The sequence below is a fragment of the Zonotrichia leucophrys genome, chromosome 5 (genome assembly GCF_028769735.1).
Source record: "Zonotrichia leucophrys gambelii isolate GWCS_2022_RI chromosome 5, RI_Zleu_2.0, whole genome shotgun sequence".
Classification (NCBI taxonomy): Eukaryota; Metazoa; Chordata; class Aves; order Passeriformes; family Passerellidae; genus Zonotrichia; species Zonotrichia leucophrys.
In genome coordinates this window covers 25,032,073-25,056,014 of record NC_088175.1, presented here as the reverse complement: position 1 = coordinate 25,056,014, position 23,942 = coordinate 25,032,073, and the positions used below count along the sequence as shown (strand labels likewise).

Below are 23,942 nucleotides of genomic sequence, written 5' to 3'. Positions count from 1 at the left end.
TGAATGATTCCACAAGACAATCCAGGAAGGCTCAGGAATACCAAAGGCCTACCCAGAGCTTGTTAGGCTTATATGCCTGAAGAGCATGGAACAAAGGAGGCACCTTGACCTCTGCAATAGCTACAGCTTTAATCTTTCTTCACTGTAGCCTCAAGTACAACATTTTTTCTTATAGTTTAGTATGATTGTGGTCATTTCTCTGAATGAAAATTCTCAAAAAGTAGAGTACTGTCTCTGTACACGTGTACTTTTATCATTCACAAATCTATCAATGATTTATCAGAAGTCAGTGAATTACCAATTTAAGTTAAATCAATATACTTGTCTACATACGTGTGTGTGTCTGTATACTTTTAAATTACTAAGTTAGTTTGAATTAGGGTTACTAAGTAACATAGAAGTATCTAAGTCTTCAGTTGCAAAATGCTAACTTCCATAAAGTGGCCATCTTCTAATTTTCCAGCTTTCCAGCTACACCAGTTGAAGTCTGAAATACAAAACCAGTTTTATTATTTCTGCATAAGAAGCCTTCCATACAATGAAGCATTAATCGTAGCTACTCCTTTGGAAACTATCAAGTCAATACACCTCTGTAGAGGAAATACTCCCATTATTATTATTATTATTATTAGTAGTAGTAGTAGTAATAGTACTATTATTAGTACTACTATTAGTACTATTATTGTTATTATTATTATTTTGTTGTTGCTGTTGTTGTTGCTGTTGTTGTTGTTACGCTATGTGAGTAGATATACGTACATATACGACAAGAAGTGTATGATGATATGCTCATTTCAGACTTAATACATTCACATTTAAAATCCAGATGAAATTCAAGCTCATCGGAAGAACAGTAACATTAACCAATTTTAAAATTCTCTGATATCCAGTTCAGTAAGCTGTACAACAGCTCAACTCAAAAGACCTAAATAGATCCCTAAAAATTGCCTTTGCCTCAAAGTCAATTTCATACCTTTGGCAGGATCAAAAATAAAATACGAAGTAAAGATTTTGAGGAGAAAGATGTCCTGCATTACAGGCTTCACTATTCCATGATAATAAAAAGATTAAATTCAGGCATGTGCATACAACTTTGCTGCCTACAGCCACAGTTATGAGTATAACTGCATGACAAAGCCCAGCCTAGGCTACTTGAGAAGAGTCATCACTTCTATGACCTTGACACTGGTTGGTCCCACAACTTCTATACAATTTAGTGATGTGCGAGAACAGATGATGGTGCAATACATAGAAATGGCAGCATTTAAAATTCATAGTAGCGTAAGGCCATTACTTTTCCCACTGGGCCACTTGAACTTTAATAATGTCTGACCTAGTTGGCCAATAAGTTCTAGCAGCAGACAGAGGAAAATTGTCAGTATTAGATACTGTTTGATTTTTCATTTAGGAAGACTTAGAAGTTCCTTTAAGAACAGAGCACCAATTCTTCCTGTAGACAACTAATTTTTTGGTGTCTCTTGTAACAACCAATATATTTTAAAACAACTGCAGACTATGAGCAATCTGTATCAGATGTGAAAAAAATAAATTGCAGAGGTAAGTACAAATAACCAATATAGGCATGATCCCAAAATAATGCTAGCTCTTTCCAGAGATAAATTATGCCTTCTTCCACCCACATCTAAAAATCTGATTTCCAATAGCAAAAATGTAAGCGTAACTAAAAATACTCCATATTCAAATTATTGCAAAGTATTATGATCAATCTCCCAATCTGAAAAGAGACAAACAAAAATGCTGGCTTTCCATTCACATATATATGGTTGAGAAAAACGGCATTATGCTTTAACAGTAGATAAATAAATAACATGTTAAAAAACCCCAGCAATCACAGCAATGGAAGAGTAGCAGGTCCATATAAAAAGAAACTACTTTTTCAGCTTTATAATCTTAGTAAGCAAGTAGTGAAAATGGACAGTAATTTGCCTAAGATACTGTTCTGATATAATTTCTTTCCGGAATGAAACAATGTTTGTTGCATGAATGTTTGGAACCTATTCCAATGCCAAACCCACAGAGAGACCTCTATAAATAAATATTATTTCACTAATGTCTCTTCCATTAAAATATAAAACTATTTTGTAAGGTCACATTTTCAAACTGAAAAATACTTTCAGATGTAATACAGAACAATACATATCCACAATAGGGCTTAAGAAAAACATTGTCAGTGCTAAAATGTGAAATTAAAACTCCCAAATATTCTGACATCAGGCTTCATTGACTATTGAAAGTCCTCACCTTACAGACAGCAGAACCCATCTTTAAGCATCTAATCAGGGAATCCACTGACATAAGAAACTGATAGGAGTCAAACAGGGTTTGTCTCCACATACACCTTGATAATCTCAGAACTTGTCCACCACATCTCCGTTTCCTGGTATTCTCAATAATTCTGCTTTTAATTCTACCATTAATTTTTTTGAGAATATTAAAAAAAAAGTTCCCCAATGCTTGAGACTAGCAAAAGTAGATGATTTGCTATGTTGTTCATTTCAACTACTTAGTTAAAGCTTAGCAAGTTACTTAGCAAGAAGCAAAGTTTCTGCATCTCCAGGAAAGAAAGCAGAGGCATACAGCAGCATACCAGAGACTGAGGAAAAAGGAAAAACATCTGTGAACATTTGCACTCAAGTGTACATCATCCACACTTTACTTCAATTTACTTCAGTTAAGACTGTACCAGAAACATGTTTCCCAGTCTGCCATCTTTATCTTAGTAGCACAATCTAAATATTGAACCATTAGATAAAAATACACTAAAGTAGTTCCTTATCTGATGTTGGTCGTGCAAAGAAGGATGTTTCTAGGGTGCAAGAGCAAAGGACCCCAACAAGCAGTTAAGGTGAAGAAGATACAGTTAAAACCAGGGGTTTATCCTTCTCCTTTCTTATCTGCCCTAGTGATAGAGCCAAGGTCCACACATTGAAAATATACTCAGTAAACTATTACCGGAAAGTAATTTTAAAAATATTTATTTCAAGTTCATTCCTTCATTTTGTTTGGATTAGCCTATTGAGCTACTTCCTCTTATGCCCAGGAAAAGAAATAGATCAGTTAAGTTTTTCAGACTTCAATCCCAAATTTATTTACTGTGGACAAAGGGGAAAATAATTCTACTTTATAGCCTTTTTTTTTTTTTCAGCAAAACTATATTGTCCTGTATAAGTTAGGTGTTTAAGTTTAGAAAACTATTTTTATGAATGAATGGTAATTCAGAGCTAATTAGCTTGTTCATTTTGTATTAAAACATTAGCCTGCATGTAAAAAGCATAGTTCAGCACTAAATAAATCCCTAAATACCCGTAAACAATTTGCTCCTAAAAATATATAATCAGATTTAGAAAACTATAAACTACATTTAAAATTTACTATTTAGAAGCAATTAATTACAAAGACAGCCAGGTGGCTTTCATTACATAAATTACTGTTAATGACACTTGCCTCATGCTGCTACTGTATTTAGCATTTGCATGCATCACATGTCAAGCACACACACTGTTGCATAGGTGTCTCCAGGGTAAAAAGTGAACATCTTAAGTGAAAAAAGCTTCCAGTTATCCAATCAAAACTGTTAATTCCTTAAACAAGTTAGGATCTTATTGATGCTTCCCATTCAGGATATAATCTAAAATATAGTCAGGATAAAATTTCAAGAAGCAAACACAAATGATATAGAAGTGAGAGTTTTTAGTAAATTCCCATTTTGGTTACGATGCAGACTTAAGGCAAGAGATTAATCCATTTATAGCTAGTTTCCTTGAGATTTTAGAGCCCTAGACAGTAAAAAAAAAATTACAACTTTTAAGTTATTTGTAATTATTAAACCAAAATAAAAAGAAAAATAGATAATAATTCTTGTCTTTTCCTGAACCAGTTGGGGGAGGGGCCACTTGAATCTGCTTACTAAAGGGTCCTCTTTGAAAGTTTCCTCCCAAATTTGCCCTAAACCAGAACATCTACCTACCCAACAGTGCAGTATTTTGTCTTGTATATCTAAGTTGTTGTATCATGCATACAGATATTTACAAAGGCTACTTTCAGCCCCAGGGATATAGCTCATTATGCCATAGAGGGAATAACGTCATTTAATGCCACTAATTACTTCCCCTTGGAAAGACTTGAGCAGAAATGCGCAAGAAGGAAATCCAGCTATCTCCTTCTACTAATGTTCTTTCAGCATTCTCTTTTTAAAAAAGCTGTCTACGTAAAACTGGAAGGCAATACGAAGGGAACATCACAAGAGCTGATCACAGCATTAAATTAGTGTATCCTAAAACTTCTCTACTCTTTCCACTCCTATCAACAGGCTCTTCCTTTTCCTTTCCCTTCCTCCCCTCTCTAGAGGAGTTTTCTGGTGTTCCTTATATTGCCCTGGAAGTACATACAATGACTATAAGCTTTGTTTCTCGCAGTGCCAGTGCTGGCTTTCCAGAACTCTTACTCCATGGAACAGAATTTAATGGAACACTAATGGAACAGTCATATCTGATAACAACAGTCAATAAGATTGACCACACAGAACCACCTTCACTAAGCACCAAAATTTCACTGGTTTTGGTAGAATAAGCCTAGCAGCTTTGATAAATAAATGTGGAAGCCAAGGAAGAACAAACATTAGCTCTCTATTAAAATAAGTTGAAGATTACCCCAGCATGCATTAAGTAATATGGCATGACTCACTGACACTTCTTATATTTTTGTGACTTATCAAAAACATAATAAAAATATACATTACTGTCTTTATATTAAGTCCATAAGTACAACAGATAAAAAAAAAAGTCAATGAGAAGAGTGTTAAATAAACTTCACTGGAATTCATAGAAATTTGACCAATAATATCCTTCAGACAGCTTTCAAACATGCCTCACACAAAACATTCAACTCTATCCTCTCATATTTTGAAGTTTTAATATTTTACAATAAAGAAGTAAAAGCCACAGAGCCTTCTTCTCTTTTAGATAAATCTTAATCTTGTTTTTCACATTTAAATATCAGATCTTTATATGTTACCTAATTTCAAAGAGTGGCAACCTAACAGAATTAGGACTTCAGAAAATAGTGAAAACTGAGAAAGAGAACAAAATATTCTCAACTGGAACGTTTACAGGTCTGCACGTTAGTGAATAACTAACAACTTACATATATACATTATGCATGATATATTTTATAAGAGGGCTCATATTCTTATAAAAGAGACCTCTACTTTTAACTAAAGGGTATCAGTAAGAGGATGTTGAGATCAAGTTTCTAGTTTTCAGAAACCAAAATATTTAGAGTGAAGAAGGGAGCTAAGCCATAAATCAGTACTTCGTTTTAAAACTTATCTTTCTACGGACAAGTAAAAGATCCCTCTATCAACTTTTATTTAGAAGCAATTTCTCCTTCATCATGACAGTAATATTTTACAGCCAAAAGCAGAAAAAATGGCACAAACGTAATTTTTTATCACAGCATATATGCAAATATTTTTGTCTCTCTGTACCCCCTAAGTATTTTGTTAATGCAACTCTTTCCACTAAACCAACTGCAAAGAAATATTTAACCTAAAGTTATGGCTGTTCATATGTAATCTGTTACCTGGATTAACAAAAAAAAAAAAAAGGCAGAAGGCCTCTCTATCCACCTAATCACCATATCAATGACACATGCCACAACAGAGAAGCACTAGTTTATTTGATTGATCATGGTAGATAAACTCCAAATAACAGCGAAATTAACAAATGCTTGACATTTGCTCAACATCCATTATTCTGACACTGCTTTCAGGATTTCAAAGCCTGGGAGTATGCTTAATCAACATTCATATTCCCTAGTGAGCTACAGGCACCATATTGCGCCCCGCCTTAGTACTGATGAAAACTGCATATTGGCCATTTCCAAAATGTTCTGGGACTCCACGCAGGGCCCCTTCTCTCCCTTGTTCCTGTTCTGCAGTTTTCTTTTAAACACTTCCAAGACAAAAGCATCTGCCAGTTTTTCTCTCTAGGGATGTATGCAAAATGAACTTAACAGTTTTAAGGCAAGAGAAACCCTCACATCTAAATTCATTCATAGGACAGAAAAGGGCCTAAGAGGCCTCTCTAGGGACAAAACCCTGCTGAAATTTTCCCCGACAACACTGGGAGCTTTATAAAATCTAAGTCCAGACAATTTCCAATTCAAATGCCCAGCATAGCATGACCTTTGTCAGATCTATGAGCCCTAGATGCACCCACTATTTTTTTATTCTAACCAGCACAGACATTAGACAGGGCACTACTGCTAAGCAGGAGGTTGACTATTTGCATGCTCTTCTATTGTGAAAATGTAACAGTGACAGCACTGTGTCGAATTCTTTTCCCCCTAGAACTTTAACTCCATAGGAGAGGCATAGCTGACAGATGACTCTCCCAACATCTGTGTTATGTACACTGCACATCTGAGGAACCTTGGATCACTGTCACAGCTTCTCAGAGATGACCTACACCTTTCTTATATCTACACATGATAAAAAAAGTAAAATAAAAATTTAAAAATGCCTTTTCTTAAATGAAAAGTAAATATGGCAAGAAAGATTAACATAATTTAGTCATTAAGCTGTTCACATAGCAGCTCACCATATGTTGTATAAATGTCCTATACAAAATAATTTATCAGCCCTGACACGTCGCACATCATATTGTATTATTTAATATGCTTACTAAAATTTCATGGATCAAGCGCCACTTCTGAACGCATACAGAAAGCCCTAGAAAATATTTCTTCATCTTCTGTGATTTATTTTGATTGCCTTTTACAGCTACATGATAAAGTAGAACTTGCAAAATTATGAGGTTAGGGTTTACACAGCTATTGCTTCATATACTATAATATAACAATTGGCTTCATGTCTATATAACATTTTACTTGCATTTAATATTCAGAGGCCCATTAAATTAAGCACACTGCTTTCCACTGCATATTTTAATAATTTCAACCAGTTATTTCAGTAAACATCCTGATCCACTAATGCAAAGTTCCACTGAGAGATATCCTTGAAAAAGAAACTAAAGAGCTTAAAATTACAAAACAAACTAACACAAACAAGTAATATGTGATACATGCTGACCTCCCTAAATCTGTCTACAGAAAAATATATTCATTTCTACACAGTAGCTGAAACATTTGAATATTATTTTTAACTTACTGTGATTTAAAATGTTAGAATGACAGGCATCTAGTGCAGATAAATGGACAAAATTCTCTATCCAGAAACCTTGAAACCACAAAAAATAACAATGTGTAAGAATGATCGTCTGGCACTGTTGAGGTCTGTGTCTAAATAGCAAATTAAAACAAAAAGTGTAAGCAGGAAGCTTGTGAATCATAGTTGTTGGGCAACCAATGGAATTTGCTTGGAAAAAAATGCTCAGCACTTAGATGACATATCAAGCAGACAGATATGGCTAGGAAAATATCTAGACTGAAACTATACATTTATTCCATAAAGGACCATTTTCCTTTCTTTCTCAGACCATTGATGTCAAAGGAACACAATACAAATGAGATAAAAAATGTAGCCCAACTTACTCCTTTTGGTTAACAATTATATTCTCCCGTTCCTAATAACAGGATAACATATTTCCTAATAAAGGAAAACATATTCCTGTGTTAGATTACTCATTGCAATAAGCTCATTGAACTCTATTTGGATTGGAACTTGCTTGGCTTACTGGAGTACCTGCCAACTGGTCAAATCAGATCTTCATTTTTAAGCTCTGTACCAGAGATCTAGCTTTCAAGGTTTTTTTCTCTTTTTGTATTTTGTGTACCCTAAGAAAATGCACTTGTCTAAGAGGACATATTGCTCAGCTGTATTGAAAACTGAAGGAGAGCTGCATTTACAACATGCATTTTATATTAATGCTGTAAATGGCTAATGTTCAACAGCCATTTCATATATAGAAACATACACTCACTCTCTGCCTACTGTACTCTCCACAAGTTGTAGTCTCCAAATGAGCATCTGTATTCCACAGAAGAGATGCAATAAAGGACTGGATGGTACAACAGAAGACTGATAAGAAGTTCTGTTATCTCCCAGCCAACCACAAATAGAAACAGAGAAATGTGATGTCTTTATTGCTGTTGGTGTCCTCAATTAACAACAGGGAACTCCAAAAGACCCTTTATAGTAATTCAGTCACAGGAGTATTACCTCCATCCTGGTCACAGCTTCTATGTTGCCTTTCAAACTGTTTCAGACAAGCTACATTGCATAAAAGAATACTTTTGCTATCACACGTGTCTTGTTCAAAGGAATATTTGACAACATTTTGCTTTCTGTGAAAGAAGAACGTGTGCTATCTTAGAACATTTTTATTTTGTGTTGAAGTTTGTGGAAGTGTATGGGAAACTAGACCATCAACTGCTTCCAAGACTTTGAAGGCATAAATACAGACATGCAAATAGAGGACAATCACCCAAACAATAAAGTCCTCTTCAGCACTACATCCTGATCTGAAGCCTTTTTCTACATTTGGATAGACAGCAACACTTAGCATTCTATTCAGATGAAAAGGATAAAGCAAGTTCAACAATTCTCTAATACAAAGCAATGAGACTGTCACTATCAATCAGGCTACTGGATATCCTGGTGTGTGCAATGGAAGGGATAGTATCTTCTACTCAAATCACTATCATTACTCAAAATGTTACGGACACAAGAATTTTAAAAAAAGATTGTACTCAAATAAAACATAAGACATGTAAAAAATTGCTTTAGTTGCTTACAAACAAAAGTTTTTATCCTAAGTTGTTCACAAATCATGATGTTTTTCCCATGACAGGCACAGGTTCCTGTTTGGCAAATTTAAGTCTTTTGACAAGAAATTAATTTATTTTGAATTCTTCATTTGATGTCCACGGACAACAAGGACTTAATGAGATAAAAGCTGAAAACTAGTAACAAAGCATGCCTATGGGTGTTTGACATCTACTTGTATGGTACCAACTAGCCAAACAAAAACATGAACAACGCTTTCAGCCATCACCTGATCAGAGGAACGCAGGGTATTATCTTTCCATTCCTCTATCAATGTTGTTGGTTTTTCTTGGCAACAATACTCTATCAGGCTTGTCTTAGAAGACAATTTTATTAGGATCAGTTTCTGTATTGCATTTTCTTACAGAAATTAATCCTCAGCAATATCTCACTCAGTTGTGAGTGTAATTCAAGCTTGTGAAACTTTCACACTGAAAACAGAGGTGTACTTTCACCAGGAACTTAAAAGAATGAACAATTAAAAAAATTACTCTCGTAGAAGCATATATGCTGCTTTTAAAGTGATGTGATAAGCCATAAAGGGGCATTTATCAGCACCAAAATGGTTGTAGTCATTAATTTAAGTAATAAATCATAGGTCCTGCTAACAATGACAGCAAACAGATGCTAACAAGAAAATGTATTATTTAATATGTTGTGTGTTATAAAAATGTAAGCATTTAGGACACTTCTTAAATTTTTATAATAATATGCATTTAATACATTACTGCTTTGACACATACAAGAATCAAATTTATAGGTCTCATTCAGGACTTGTTTTCTCTTCTGTGAACACAGAATGGATTCCTGAGAGAGAAAAAGCTCAAGAAGTCAATGTTTCAAATAGATGTTTGCAACAAAATCAAGTTGTTTGTCTTGCTGTCTTGAAGTAACTACCATAAGCATTGAATCTCATTACAAAATGAAAATCAACTTATTTGCTTTTATGTAAACAGAAGTTTTCCCTGCAAATTGGAAGGAAAATCAAATAACTATGAAGTTTTTCTACATGTATGGACAGCAAAAGATCTTATCATTTGCCATGAAGTTAAAATATAATTCCGTACAATCCTTACACACAGAATGTCAATATTGAGTAACTCTCAATGAGTCTGCCAAGTTATAAAAACAGCAGTTTTATTTCCCATTGTGTCTTACTGCTTGTTTCTTATATCAGTTTATATAATACCATGTAATGCTACAATTATTTTCACCAAAAGCATTGCTTGCAAAAATGCCAAAACCAAAACAAAATCTATGCTAGCAATCAAAAACTTTTTGATTGCTAGCATATTTTTCTCTTTATCATTTTTCTCTTTATCTATTCCATTTCCTCCATTCACAGCCACCCTTCTCTCTGGACCCTGAAAGCCAGACAGAATGATGATTCTGTCTGATTCTGGTACTGACACACGAGAGCCTAAGAAATGCAATTTTGCCTTTTGGCAAGCTCTGCCACACTAAATAGAACCACTGTGCAAACACCTTTTCCCAGCCCTGTATCTCTGCTGCTGCACAGCCTGCTGCATAAGGTCCCTCTGTGGGAGGGTCAATTGTTTCTAAGATCATCACTGCTTTTTCCAAACATTTTTGTTTTGATTTAAGGAAACTATTTGGATAACAACACCCCTGTTTCATACCGATTTTCAATGAACTCCTCTTGTTATCAACACAGTTCCTTTCTTGGAAGTGCTTTGCTCAATGCTTTAAAACACTTGAGAAAGCAGTGATCAGAGTATGGAAACTAAATTTTCTTCATTAAATCTACTGAAGCAGATATTAAAAATGCATTTAATATACCAGGGATGGCTGGTGGGCATCACTGACTGTGACAGGCCAGTTACTGATGAGCTGCTGTCAGACGGCCTTCTCAGCAGGGATCTGTGTCTAAGGCTGCTGAAGGACAGCAATATCTTCCCTTGTGTGTAAGCTCTATTCATCTCTCAAGTATTTACTAAATCACAGACCTCTGCACACAAACCCAGTGTTTCAGCGCATGCTAACAAATGATGGATGGCCTAGTCAATTCGTTATGTCCTGAAAGCGTGATTTCCTGCCATTCCAATCATCAAACCTCTAGAGCCTTCAGAGCTGATCAGTCCTGGAGAATATATTTTGCAGGCTCTATTAAAGGAGTAGAGGTTCTTTCCATTAGTCTCAAACTTTTTTTTCCCTGGCTGATTTAAAGAGAACTCTCTCCTTCCAACAGCACCACTGCTACCACTCTTCAATGTGTTAAGTATTCAGCAAATGTACCTTTGGTACATCAGTGAAATAGCACTCCTAGAACACGAGCCAGTTAAAAAGATGAATTTTGTTTGTGACTGCTATAAATGCGACAATATTTTATTTAAATTCATCTATATGTCTTTATTATGTAACCTAGACAATCCCCAAACCATTTTGTAACTTAGCTTTTCTGATCAAATACCTTTTACAGCAAAGGAGTGCTCAAAAGGACCTGTTTTCTTTGTATTTGCCTAGTGAAACATATCAGAACTCTCTTAATTACATTCCTCTTAAAAGCATAAGACTTAGGAATAAACTTCTGATGTTCAAAAGACAGGCGAGCTGTCAAAGAAACAGACCTTCTACATTTCACCCTTTTCATAGCAAGGCGGTATTGTGAACAGTCCTTCTTTTACGCGCCAGAGGAGAAATTTTATTTATCTATTTAGTGATCTATAGGAGCAGAATATACATACCTCATGCCTGAAACAGTGAGCTTCAAATGAAATAGTCCACAGCTGCTGAGGAGTTAGCTGTCTACAGTACCACAAGTTTTTAAATGTGGTGTAACAGATATGAGTTTAGGTAAACAAGCATTTGGTTACTCTGAAGTGCAAAGACCTTGGATTTCTTTGCTTGCTAGGTGTGATCCAGACACAGCCAGTACAAACCAATCCACACTGCCCTACTGTTCACCTCAACCTTGACCTGAAGATTAAACTCACTTTTATTGCACACAAAGGTCATCTGTGTTAGGTCAAAATTCAAAGTCCCTTGTCAGCTAAGGTTGATATATTCCAACCTTTCCTACTCTAATGCATCAAATTTTTCATGGTGAGGTCATATTCAGCAGACAGTGTATTCAGCAATTTATCGTGCCATTGTAATATAGCCCAGAATATGACTGTCCAAAAAACAATGCATGAATAAAATATTTTCCATTCTGATGTAGCAAATCGCCTACGCTCATAAAACTTGAACCTAGACTTGTTTTCAGGCTTCAGAAGAATGATACATTATGGAACTGTTTCTAAAATACAATCAAGAATTACCATTTCTATCACAATATTCTTTAAATATAAGCAACATGAATATAATGGTATCCTAAAATCCACAAGTCAATTAAAAAGCCCATATGGTCAGTGTTAAAACTTCCACTTCATCCTCCCTTAACAACCACCATAATCTTGCCCTTAAATCTATAGACATCTGTTGGTCTGTCTGATGACATCAAGCTTACTTTAGAATGAAATGCATAGAAAAAGACTGTGTCACAAGACTTATATTCCTATCCTACCAGTGATTTTCACATCCATGGAATTTAAGAAGTGTCAGAAAGTACAACCAAATTAAACCTCACAAATCAACACAGTAGTGTACATGTTGACCAAGACAACTCTCCCAGCTTTGACATATGAAGGGATTTTCTTTTTTCTTTTCCTTTCCCTTTTTAAATCTTCTTCTGCTCCTTTTCTGTTTTCTTTTCTCTCTTTTTTCTCCATTTAATTTCTTTTTCTCTTGCATTTTTTCTCTTCTCCCTCTTGTCTATATTTTTCTATTTTCTTCCTGTTGCTTTCTCCTTTCTCTGCATTTTTTCTGGTCCTTTTTTCTCTCTCTTTCTATTTCTTTTCTTCTGAATTAAACAAGAGCACTTAACACACAGCTCCAACAGATTCAGAATGCATTTTCAAATTATAGGGAACTAATTTCCACATCTGCTTTAAAAGAGCCCCTCCAATCATTGTATTTCACCATCAAATCTTCAAAGGATATAGGATTGGTTTCTAAGTGGTTTGTATAAATTCCTCAAGGCCAAAAAAGGTTTCCCTTTACTCAGCCAAAATGAATTTCACAAGTGTAGTAAGTCCTGTTCTGTGTAATTTTGTTTTTTTTTTTTTTTTAAAGAACTGCACTCCCATATGGTAACACTTCACAAACTGGAAGGGGAAAACATTAAAAGAGAAGGAAGAGATTTATCAGTACTCAAGAATTCAGAAAATAAAAATTTAATTTTCCTTGTATATTTCAAACAAAATTTCAAGACTAACATTTAAAATAGGTTTGTACTTTGCTAGGATGGTCAACATATGTGTATAAGGAAGAAGATGGTTACACCAATAAAAAATGTGACAGAAAACTACAATGGACCTCCTTCAAAATTAACTTTCATGCTGACACATACATATATTACGCCTACTTTTCTATTAATAGGTAACATGCAAATAATTAAAAAAAAAAAATTCTTCTATTTCTCCAAACAAAAGAAAGCACCCACGGTCTGAAAATCTAGTATTCACCTGGGCCAGTGGAAGTTTTCTACCTAAATCCTGTCTGTTGGTGTTGGGAGAGCCACAAATGTGAGCAAAACTCTATTTTCCATTCTACTCTGAACACTGCTATCAATATCTAAATTTTAAGTCAGTATCTTCTGTTTAATTTAATGAATAATAAAGGAGACAAAGTTTTTCTGAGTTATACACTGATACGGTTGATTTCTTTCACACAATATTTCCTATTACAGGAGAGGACTGGTATCCTTCCTATTTTGGTCATAACACTAGCAAACAGTTTGCTAGCAAGTCATATCAAATCCAGCAAATTACAACTTCTTTGATATTGATTGTTTACTGATATTTAAATGAAAAGAGAAACTGCCCACTGGTTCAGCCTATCAAAGCTGTGATATAGTAGATTTTCTACCAAGGGTTCAAATAACAAGAACATCTTTCCAAAGGGAGTATTATCAGTTGTTCACATAATTACTTTGCACAGTTAATTTTGATTTCATTTTAGGATTATTGAAAATATGCTACATTTTATTGTGGGTCACTTCTTGAAACTTGAACATTGCTAATTCTCTTTTCAATTAATGACCCAAGACCTCCTTCTCATCTCTTTTTACCTATCTGTTTACCTGCGAGGTTTACTGCAGCTTCAAGTACGTAACAAATTTTAAATTACATTAGGTTTGTTCTACATAGAGTAGACAAAAACAAACTCCGTGTCAAACCTTGTTTGTTCTGAAGTCTAATGTAAAAGAAGAAAGTATAAAACTTTGAAAATTCTACTATTTCATTGATACTCTCATTAAATCCTCCAGAATATTTAAATACATTACAGTGGTACAAAGCATTTGCCACTTGATGGGATCATTTATATAGGCAGAGCATGAATTTATGTCATTGTTAAGTATTGAGAATATAGAGAAAGGAGTTGAAATTGTGCCTTTAAACATTTTTTTTTCAGAATAGTTTTCTATCAAGCACAAAGGCAACTTTCTAAATGAGATTTGCTACATCAGTGTTTGCAGAGTAATGAAAAACAGCCTAGTTCTTCTGCTTTTCAAAACAATTAATCAACTATTCAGAAGAGCAAGGAGAGCACAAGTTACAAGAATAATATTGGGTTTGTTATGACAAGAACCTTTCTAGGAAGAAGAGAGTGCAAGTGAAGTGTCACACAGCAGTTGGATGCCTGCTCATAAATACAACCTGTCTAATAATCCTGTGCCCAAGTTCAGAGCCTCGAACTCTGCAGCTATCTGCCCTCTGCCCATGAGCCTCACTGCCAGTCTGCCTTCCAGGTAACAGCAGCTCCAAAGAGCACTAGAGCAAAGCACAAAGAATTTTCCTTCCATTTTGACTCAATCTGCAGGCTCCAGACACCAGAATACAGAACTGGAAAGAAAAAAGAAAAAAATTCCTCCTTTTTCTCACCACAGTCATCATGGGCTCATCAGTACTGCTTGACAATCTAAGCAACTGCATGAAAGCAGAATAAAATTATTCACAAACAAGCAATATATTGCTCTTTAAACAAAATTGTCTTCAAGGGGAAAATGAAAGACTTATCCCCCCCCCAACACTAAAAAACAAAACCAGAGGCAACAATGACACTGGAAAAGAGGGGAAAAAATGCTTCCTCAGCCTTAAGCTGCTGGTAAAAGAAATAACATTCAAACCATACATTTAAGCTTCTTTAGGGCCTTTGTTTCACCACAAATGAATCATCACAGAGAAAGTGATAAAATTGAGCAAATAATAAACAGATTATTTTTTCCAATTTACACTGCAACACATTACTGTGCAGATACTTTTTTAAAAAAATTAAAATCTTGCTGAGATGGTTTCCAGGCCAGGTGTCATTTAATAAAGCCATCCATCAATAATTTGGAGAAAGAGCAACACAATTACTGAAAACGTGTGGAAAACTGAGGGGATACTAAGTAATGAAAAGTAGAGGTCATCAATGTAGAGGAATGCTCATCCCTTCATATGCTGTGGGAACCAAGTGTGTATATTCCAATAATCAAATATGAACTTACACGCATTAAAACCAAATAGACATACTCAAGCATATCAATATGAAGCTGTGCATCACATTTCCCTCTTGCTTACTGGGGGAAAAAAAAAAAAGGAAGAAAAAATTTTAAAAGTACTTCTCTTATATTTATGCCACGTTCCCTTACCTTTCTGCTGTGAAAAAAGATCCTCTTGATCGCTTGGAATAAGTTTTCACACAAGGGACACAATGAGAACGGTACTTTTTTGAATAGATGCACAAAAGTGATGAACTGCACATAGCTGCTGATAAAAGTCAGCTCATACTTCAAAACACTAGTACTGTGAAAATCTCTATAACACAGTTTGCACTTAAATAGTCTCAGAAACTAATGCTTCTTTTAAAGAAATGCAGGTGAAGGTACCTAAAGGAAAGTCAGGCTAGAGGCACCAAGTTTGTTTAACAACTTGAAAAAAGGAAGAGATACAATATAGACTACACAAATTGTGCTGTGGGAAAATAAAGCAATCCTCAAATGGACTGAAACACATTTCACAACAGATCAGTGCAAGAACTTGTAAAGCATGGGTTTTGGAATCACTAAAAGATGCTCAAGGCTAGAAAGTTTCTGGAACCACCAATTCGAGCACAACCTGGTGTAAGAAACTCAAACACAGAACAGAACCAAGCCAGAAAAAAATCTCACATTAAAAAAAAACCCAAGACAGTATCATAATGAATTGGGTCACCAAAGCTTACATTCTTAGAAAGTTTGGTAGAGACCAGAGAAAGACTGTAATGGGTTAACCCAAAATGTTACTATATTCCATGTCCATCCACACCCAAAAATTGTTATGGCCTCTTTTAAGATCCAGCGCATCCCAAACTGGAACCACAGGGCAGAGGGGACATTGCTGCAGTCCCTTTTTAAACTGGAGTTGGGAAGTGGGGAACAAACTCACTGCTGGCAGTATGTGCTGGAAGTGGACGCTCCGGTTTGGAGGGCTTACTTTGGGAAGCTGTTTGCGGTTTTTTCCTGGGCTTGCAATAGTAGCCACTCGAAAAACTGCCTTAAACAATTAAAAACTGTTTTGGGGTGAACTTTGCAAAGCCAGCTGGTTGCTGGGGCCCGGTCACCTCATACCAGGGCTGACAGACCGGTTTCTTCTCCACAACACACCCACAGTTCAGAGACATCAGCACCAGCACCGTCAGAGTCTGGTGGGCAGTGGCACTGACCCCACAGGTGCCAGCACTGCTCATGTGCCGCTGGAAATGCTCCGTAAGCTCCTGCCTTCCCCAGGGTTTGCTGCCATCCCTCCCCTTTGTCTCCCAGGCCATGCGATCGCCTGCAAAGCGCCACCTTGGGGGCAGGGTCTGGCGCCAATTTCCTTTTCTCTCCCTACAGTGGTCACCCATGGCGAGCGCCATCTTGGAAAGGATATTTTTGCCATTTTGGGTCTCTCTTTGCTCTGGGGTAGTTTGTGAGATTTAGGAATTTTCTATCTAGTGGTTATTTACTCTTATTTTTGCCTTTTGCAGTCTCACTTGTTAGTAAACTGTTAATTTTTTCACTTACATCTACTTGTATTTTGTTTCTCCTTATTGATGGAAAGGGATTGGTGAAAACAAAAGAGAACTCATTTAAGAGTGTTCCACTTTGAATTCTTTTAAACCAAGACAAAGATTTGGTCAAGAAGACTATAATAATCAATCAGACTTGGATACAAAGAAGAAGGGGAAAACATGTACAAGGTATATATTTGAGACGGGTATACTCATAAGTCAGTTGTGTTCTACCTACAAGAAGCTTTAGAAAAGGTTTCTGAGAGAAACAATGTATTCTGCCATATACAGAAGAAGTAAAACAATTAAAACAGTAAACTGAAGTACTAGAACTATCAGTTTGGGTATGAATTTAACTCTCAGAAGTTTGACTTTTTAGAACAACTTAAAATAGTCTTTGAAAAAAGACAGAATTTTTGAAGGTCTAACATATCATGTCACTATAAATAGGTAGTTCTAAGGTGATTTGTATCTAGAAGATTCTACTTGTAGGCAGTTCTTAACCACCATTTAAGAGAGAGAAAAGGATTTTAACTTTCTCAGAACATTTCCTGCAATGGCCTAAAACCAGTCCTAAAATGGCTCATTCAATTTAGACTTTAGGTGTTATTGAGAAGAATAGTACCTCAGATGAACAGAAGTCCATAGTTGAAGAGAAAGCTGAAGAATATAATACAAAAATAGCAAAGAAAACCAGAAATTATTAGCAAATAGAAAAATTCAGGTGAGAAACTAAGCAGAAAATGTGGTATACTTCAACAGAAAAGCACAACACTGAATATACAGATTTATCAGTCCAGTGGCGTATGTGTGAAAAAGATCAAAGGAACTACGGATCAGTGATCCAATATTGGCAGAGATTTATTGTGCTTAGTGCTTAAAATCACATTTTGATAATCCTCAGGTCATCCAAATACCCTGCTGTTAAATGGGAACATGTTAGGAGACAACTGCTAAGGATGTAACAAATACCTTAAGAATAAAGAAATGAATAATACATTGGTAATTGCCAGGCACGAAATACAAAGCACAGCATTAACAGAAAAAGAACAGCAATTCAATATTCAAGTTTTTGCAAAACAACTGGATTTTAAGAAAAGTAGAGTAAATCCATGTTGTATGGAAAGTTACAGGGTTGTAAAATATAAGAATTCCCAATGCTTCTATTAAAATACTTATAAACAGTATGAGAAGCAGTTTAATTTTGACTTTTTGACATTAATAAGTCACATGACAATACTCATTTGAAGTAATAATCTCACCTCCTGAAGTAGTTCAATAATAGTAAAGCACAAACTACTCTGTTAAAATTTTTTTAGATTCACAGGTCAGGGTGGCAGCTACCACCCACCATACCTGTGCACTACACTGTGGCAATTGTTTACAGAAATTACAATTTATTCTTAGGGAGAAACTGCACAACAAGAGTAGGCCCTTTCACATAGCATGAAAGAGATTTTATACAAATTAGGAGCATAAAATGAAAGGCTTCAGGAAATACAACAGCTGAGGGAAGAGCCAAGAGATAAGACAGTGTTACAAAAAAACTGAGCAGATTAATGCAGAAATCCAAAGACCCACAAGATCTATGAGGCAGTAGGAACCAGAAATATTTGAAAACTGTCAATTTATGTATTACATTACCAGTGGAATTCCAATCCTTCCCAGGGAAAGATTGAAAGTGCAAGGTGAAAGCAGCCATTATGGATGTTACTACTTTCCAGTTTGAATCAGCAACTGTTACTACATAATAATGAGAAACTGGCTATGGACACCTTCATCACACTGTAGGTACCATGACACATTCTGGAATATTTTTTTTAAAAAGACTGAATGAAAAAGTTGAGGTGGGTGGGGGGCTTTAGTTGATTCTGGCTTTCATAAAAAAAAAATAAAAAAATCCAGCCAGAAAGTCCAGTCAGACCCTTCTTGTCCTAGAAGACAATGACAAAATTTCCAGATTATAAAAAAAACTTACTTACTCCACAGTTATCAAACACATCACTGAAAAAGCCTCCCCCTTAAGATGGTATACAAGTTTACAAATCTCTGCAGCTTGCAGCTGGCCTCTTTTACAACATAAGGGTTATAGAGAATGCCTGTTTTCCACATCCTAACATGTGTCTATTTCAACACACCTTCCTTACTGCTAAGGAAAGCAGTGGCCTTGGAATGTATTGCTTATCTTCTGCATCTGACCTGCTATGAGAAATAAACAAAGAGATAACAAAGAAATATCACACTTACAGAAAGAAGATGTAAAGAGCTCCTCAAAATATACTTAAGACAGGCAATTTTTAAAAAGCTATCAATTCATTGCTCATATAGAAGGTTTTAGCCTTCTCCTAGCATGGACAAACAAAATTCAGGAGAGATCTACAAGCAAAATTCAAAACACGCCATTCTCATGTCATAATGTGAATAACAAGATAAAGGTATAGCCACTTAATTGTGGAAGCAACTACTACAGCTAACCTTGCTTTTCAGTGTTCACCACACTTGAGCCAGGTCCTTTAGGAAAAAAACAAACAGAATTCTTTTCCTAAATAATCCTATACTGTTAAGTTATACATACTTGTTTAGGAGTCATCAAGTTCTGAAACAGAGGATTCAACAGATCTTTTACATCACCCAGCGAGTGGACTGGGAAGTAAAACATCAGAAAAGCCCAGTCTTTTTTGGACAAATTTGACTAACAAACACTCATGTGCCTATGGATTTGTCTTGGAAGCAGGTTCCTAAAAACAGTGACTGACATGAAAAGCCAACCCAAATTCTAACCTTCTTTCAAGACAACTTTATAGGAAAGTAGAGAAAGAGAACGTGCATGTGTATGTATGCATGCACACACAACTACCCACAAACACTCCTGATTTCATTAGCACTGAAGTGATAAAGCCAAGTCTAAGTTCCTGAAACACACTTTGTTATGGTGAGTGCTTTTCCAAGTTGCAGAAGTACTGTGCAAGGTGAGCTGGGTTCCCAAAATGCAACTCAATGCACTCCCTGAACCAACCACAACGCTTTATTATCACTTCTTGTCTGTAACAGGGCAATTCTCTCACACTTTCCTGAAAAGGAAAGGATTTCACTGGACAGTTCAAAAGCCTAAGTAATGTTGGCTCTTCACTCACATACTGTAAGTTACAACAGCGTCAGTTTCTTCCGCCTCATTTGTGGATAAGACAAGCAAGGTTCATTCAGGAAGCATGTGAATGATTTTGTTTTGTTAATTTCTCTCTTTCATCAAACTAGATACAGCATCTAACCCCTACATTTTTCTGTATTATTTCTTGTGATTTTAGAAACAGCACCACTCTTCTCTCCACAGAACCCAACTTGCTTTCCTGTCCAATTCAGCAGCAGCAAATTCCTTCCCCCAAATGTGAAAGGAAAGTGAAACCTTGTGACATTCTTTAGAACTCTGTTGTAGTTGGTAGGAAGCAAATTTCAGCAATGAAGATTGGTGCATAGAGCACATCCTGCCATGGATACCTTTCCATTCTAGGCCATGGTCATGTGCAAATGTCTTTGAGAATTCTGAACACAGCTCAGTCAAAGAAACACATGAATGTCCCTAAGTGAAAAGATGAACCCTTTTCCAGTTTCAACTGGAATGCAGCAGCAAGCAGAGAATTATGGATCCATAAAGTCCCTTAGGGTTAAGAAACAGGGGCACTGGCATTGCAGGATATATTTCACACGTGGCTTCAGCCACAGAGGCTCGTTCTGCACCATAAGGCTTTATTCACATCAAAAAACCTCCTTGGGGTCCAAGAGGCTCATGAAGGGCCCCAAGAGCTTTCACTTGGACGTGTGTCGGGGGAAGTGTTCTTTATTTTGTGCCAACTTCTCAGGTCACAGAGGGTGGAGCAGCATCCTGCTCCCAGCGGCAGCTTCAACGCGCTGTCGCTTGCCGTCGATGACCGTGTGCGTGTGCTGGTGATTTTGTACCGTGCGGGGCCTGAGCTGGGGCACCGGGCGGAGCTGGCGCGGCGGTCCCCGCGGCCCCGCACCCGGCCACAGCGAGCCCGCAGGCCGCCGCCGGGCCGAGCCGCCGGGCCCCGCGCCGGAAGGCGGGATGCACTTACCTAGGAAACTTCTCCTTCAGCTTCCTCAGACTCTGCCGGGTGGGCTGCACGTGCCCCAGGAACTGGGCTATCTCATCGTACTGGGCTTTGCTCAGCTTCATGCCTTGCACCGCCAGGGCTGTGCGGAGGCGGCAGGAGAGGCGCGGGTCACGCCGGGCGGCGAGAGGCAGAAGGCCAGCGATGGCAGGGCGGCGAACCGCGTCAACCCGGGGGCACCCGCGCCACCAGCCCAGCGCCCAGGCAGCCACGAGCGCCGCGGCCGCCACTTCCCGCGGCTCCGCCCCGCGTCCCGTCCGGGGCGGCGCGGTGCGAGGGGGGCGGTGCGAGCGGCCATGCCGTGCCGCCCGGCTCTGCGCAGCCGCTCCGGCGGGCCGGGGTACGCGGGCCACCGCTGGCCCGGCCGCTGTGAGCGCCGGGCATTTCTGGCGGAGCAGGGCGCCGGCACCCTCACGCCTGGGGATGTGCCCTGTTTGGTGCCGGCAAGTCGCTTCTGCCAGCCGCCATGGTGCCTGCGAGGGCGGAAGAGCGGCGGGCGGTCCCGCCTCCGGCCCCGGCCGCAGCGGGCAGAGGGGGCCGAAGTGCTGGATCTCGCTCGTGTGCAGGGGCGCCTGCGCTGCGCCGCGGCTGCTGCTGAGTAATGCCTTAAAAGTGTCATTTTCAAGGCCCTTTTAGCAAGTCACGCTGAAATGACTGATTTTCTTGCTGCTCAAAGTCGAAACGAAAGCTGTAGTAATAAAGCTGCGGATGCTGACAGGGCATGCAGCAGGGTAAAGACTCCTGCTGAATTTTAGGCGGGAACCATCCCACTTCGTGCTTGGATTTCCTTCAAAGTTTGTTAAGGCTCAAACTTAGGCAAGCAATATTATTAGGTACCATTTACACATCAATAAGTACACTGCAAGTGTTAGTTTCTGTTCTGGGTGTTTTTAGTAACTTTTATAATTTCAAAGATAGGTATACTCTCCTAAAAACAACATTAAAAGACTAGCAGTTATGAGGAGAATTGACCGTGCAGGTGACCAATAAATATAAGTGCCCGCATAGACCTTGATTTAATTGCGTCCATGAGCTACCTACAGGTTAGTGGTGTCCTAGCCCTGAGATTTCAGGCACCTAAAATATGGGTTGAACACCGAATTTCTTATTTTTATAGATTATAGATTCTGTTCTCTTGCTTTCTCTCTTGAAAGCTTTAGGATCACATTTTGAGGGTTTTTTTCCAGTATCTTAGCTAGAAACTTTACAGTTTATTGCAAGAGTACAAAATTTAGAACTTCAATGATGAGAAAATAGCATGGGTATGTCAGCAGGGTCAGTCATTAAGGTTTCTGATGGAGAATGCTCACAGAATCCTATGTCTCTTGATCTCCCATGAATTTTGGTGAGTTTTGTTTGGAACCAGAAGCCCTCCTAGGAACAGCTGTTTCTGATGCTATGGCCTAAATATAAGGGTTTGAAACTCATTAATTACTCCACAGTGAAAGGAAATGCAGTGAACCTAAGACAAATTACAGATTCTATACCTCATGCTGAGACTGAAAAGTAATAAGTGAAATTGAAAAAAAGTGCATTCTTTTAATGAGGAGTATTATTGAATGTAAAGATACTTTACTTTCTTTAGCTCTGTCAAAAGGCATAGTCAGAGATATGTATGTTTGGGAGATAAGATGGTTCTTTCAACCTGATATCCATTTTAAAGGCCCAGAAGGATATAATTTTCTTGAAACATAGAAAAGGTAATTTCCCCCTATCTTTACAAAGATGATAATTATGGCTTTTTCTTTAGAAATACATTTAAAAGAAAATAATAAGTAGTCTTTCACTACATTACTACTGCTTCTTTAGAAACAATCAGTAGTGCTTCTTAAAAAAAAAAAAAAACAACAACAAATCAACATTTTCTCTGTTGTGGCATAATTTCCAGTGAAGATGTTTTTAAATATCTTAATGCTGCTATCTAGAACTTCTATGTCTGTTCATATTACTTAGTCACTAGTATATGGTCTTGATTGTTTTTTTAATAAATCAAATGACACTTCAGTCTGCAATGCATAGAACAATAGTTTGGAACTGCAGTACGAAGTTATCAGTCTATGGACCACCTACAAACATCTCCTGTACATATTATGTACACTTTGGATATATTGTGTAGTCTCCTCTACTGGATCAAGGTTTTGTAGATTCCAAAATCAATTTTAAAAAAGCAGATTACTTTTTAGCATGAGTGTTCACTGAAACCACGAGGAGCTAATACCATGCTGTCATAGGGAGGTAACAGCCCTCAGATGTGAGCTGCTGCAGGGAAGCATTTTGCGTGGTGCAGTGCAAAACATAGATGAGAAGTTCTGTGTGCAAAGTATAAGCCACTCTTTGCCTAAATTAGTTAATACAGAAGTTTTCAAATGAAACATTCAAAAATCCGTTGAGAAAAAAAAAAGAGGTTTCCTAGCAGAAAGTCCATTAAATATTTCTTTCTATCAATCAAACTGCCTTTACAGTTTTACTATATCAAATAAACATCAGACCATCTGTAATTAAATTGTGGACATCTATTATTGTGAGATGATGTAGATGGTGGAAGTTTGCATAAAAAAATTAAGCAGCTGGATGAAATATATAAGAAAAATAAAAGGTGGGAAAAACTTAAATTTACATTTGGCTTAAGAAGACCTGCAAGTGGTTGGATGCTGGAGGAATGTTCTCAGGAAATAGTTACTGTGTACTCACTTTGTTCTTAGGTGTTTCCATGGTATCTGCATGAGGCAGCTGCTCCTGATTTTTGCCTTGAAGTTGGTTTCCAGTCTGTCTAAAACAAAGTTTCCTTCCGGGAAGAAAGTAAAGAGAAAAAAAAAAAACTATGGGGAAAAACAAACAGCTGTGAATGACAAGTCGGGGGAAAAATGAAGAGGACATGTAACCAACCTACTGGGGGAAAGTAAGGACAGGGAGAGAGGGCAAAACACCTGGCA

The 23,942-nt window shown here is 37.3% G+C and overlaps 1 protein-coding gene across 1 annotated transcript in view; it reads right to left on the bottom strand.

Moving 5' to 3' along the window:
* CDIN1 (CDAN1 interacting nuclease 1) overlaps positions 1-21,275 on the bottom strand; it is a 124,325-nt gene extending 103,050 nt beyond the window's left edge. The window contains exon 1 of the mRNA XM_064715100.1: positions 20,974-21,275. Within this exon, the coding sequence (XP_064571170.1) occupies positions 20,974-21,074 (101 nt within the window). The 5' untranslated portion in view covers positions 21,075-21,275. The remainder of the gene's footprint in view (positions 1-20,973) is intronic.
* Positions 21,276-23,942: the final 2,667 nt, after the last annotated feature.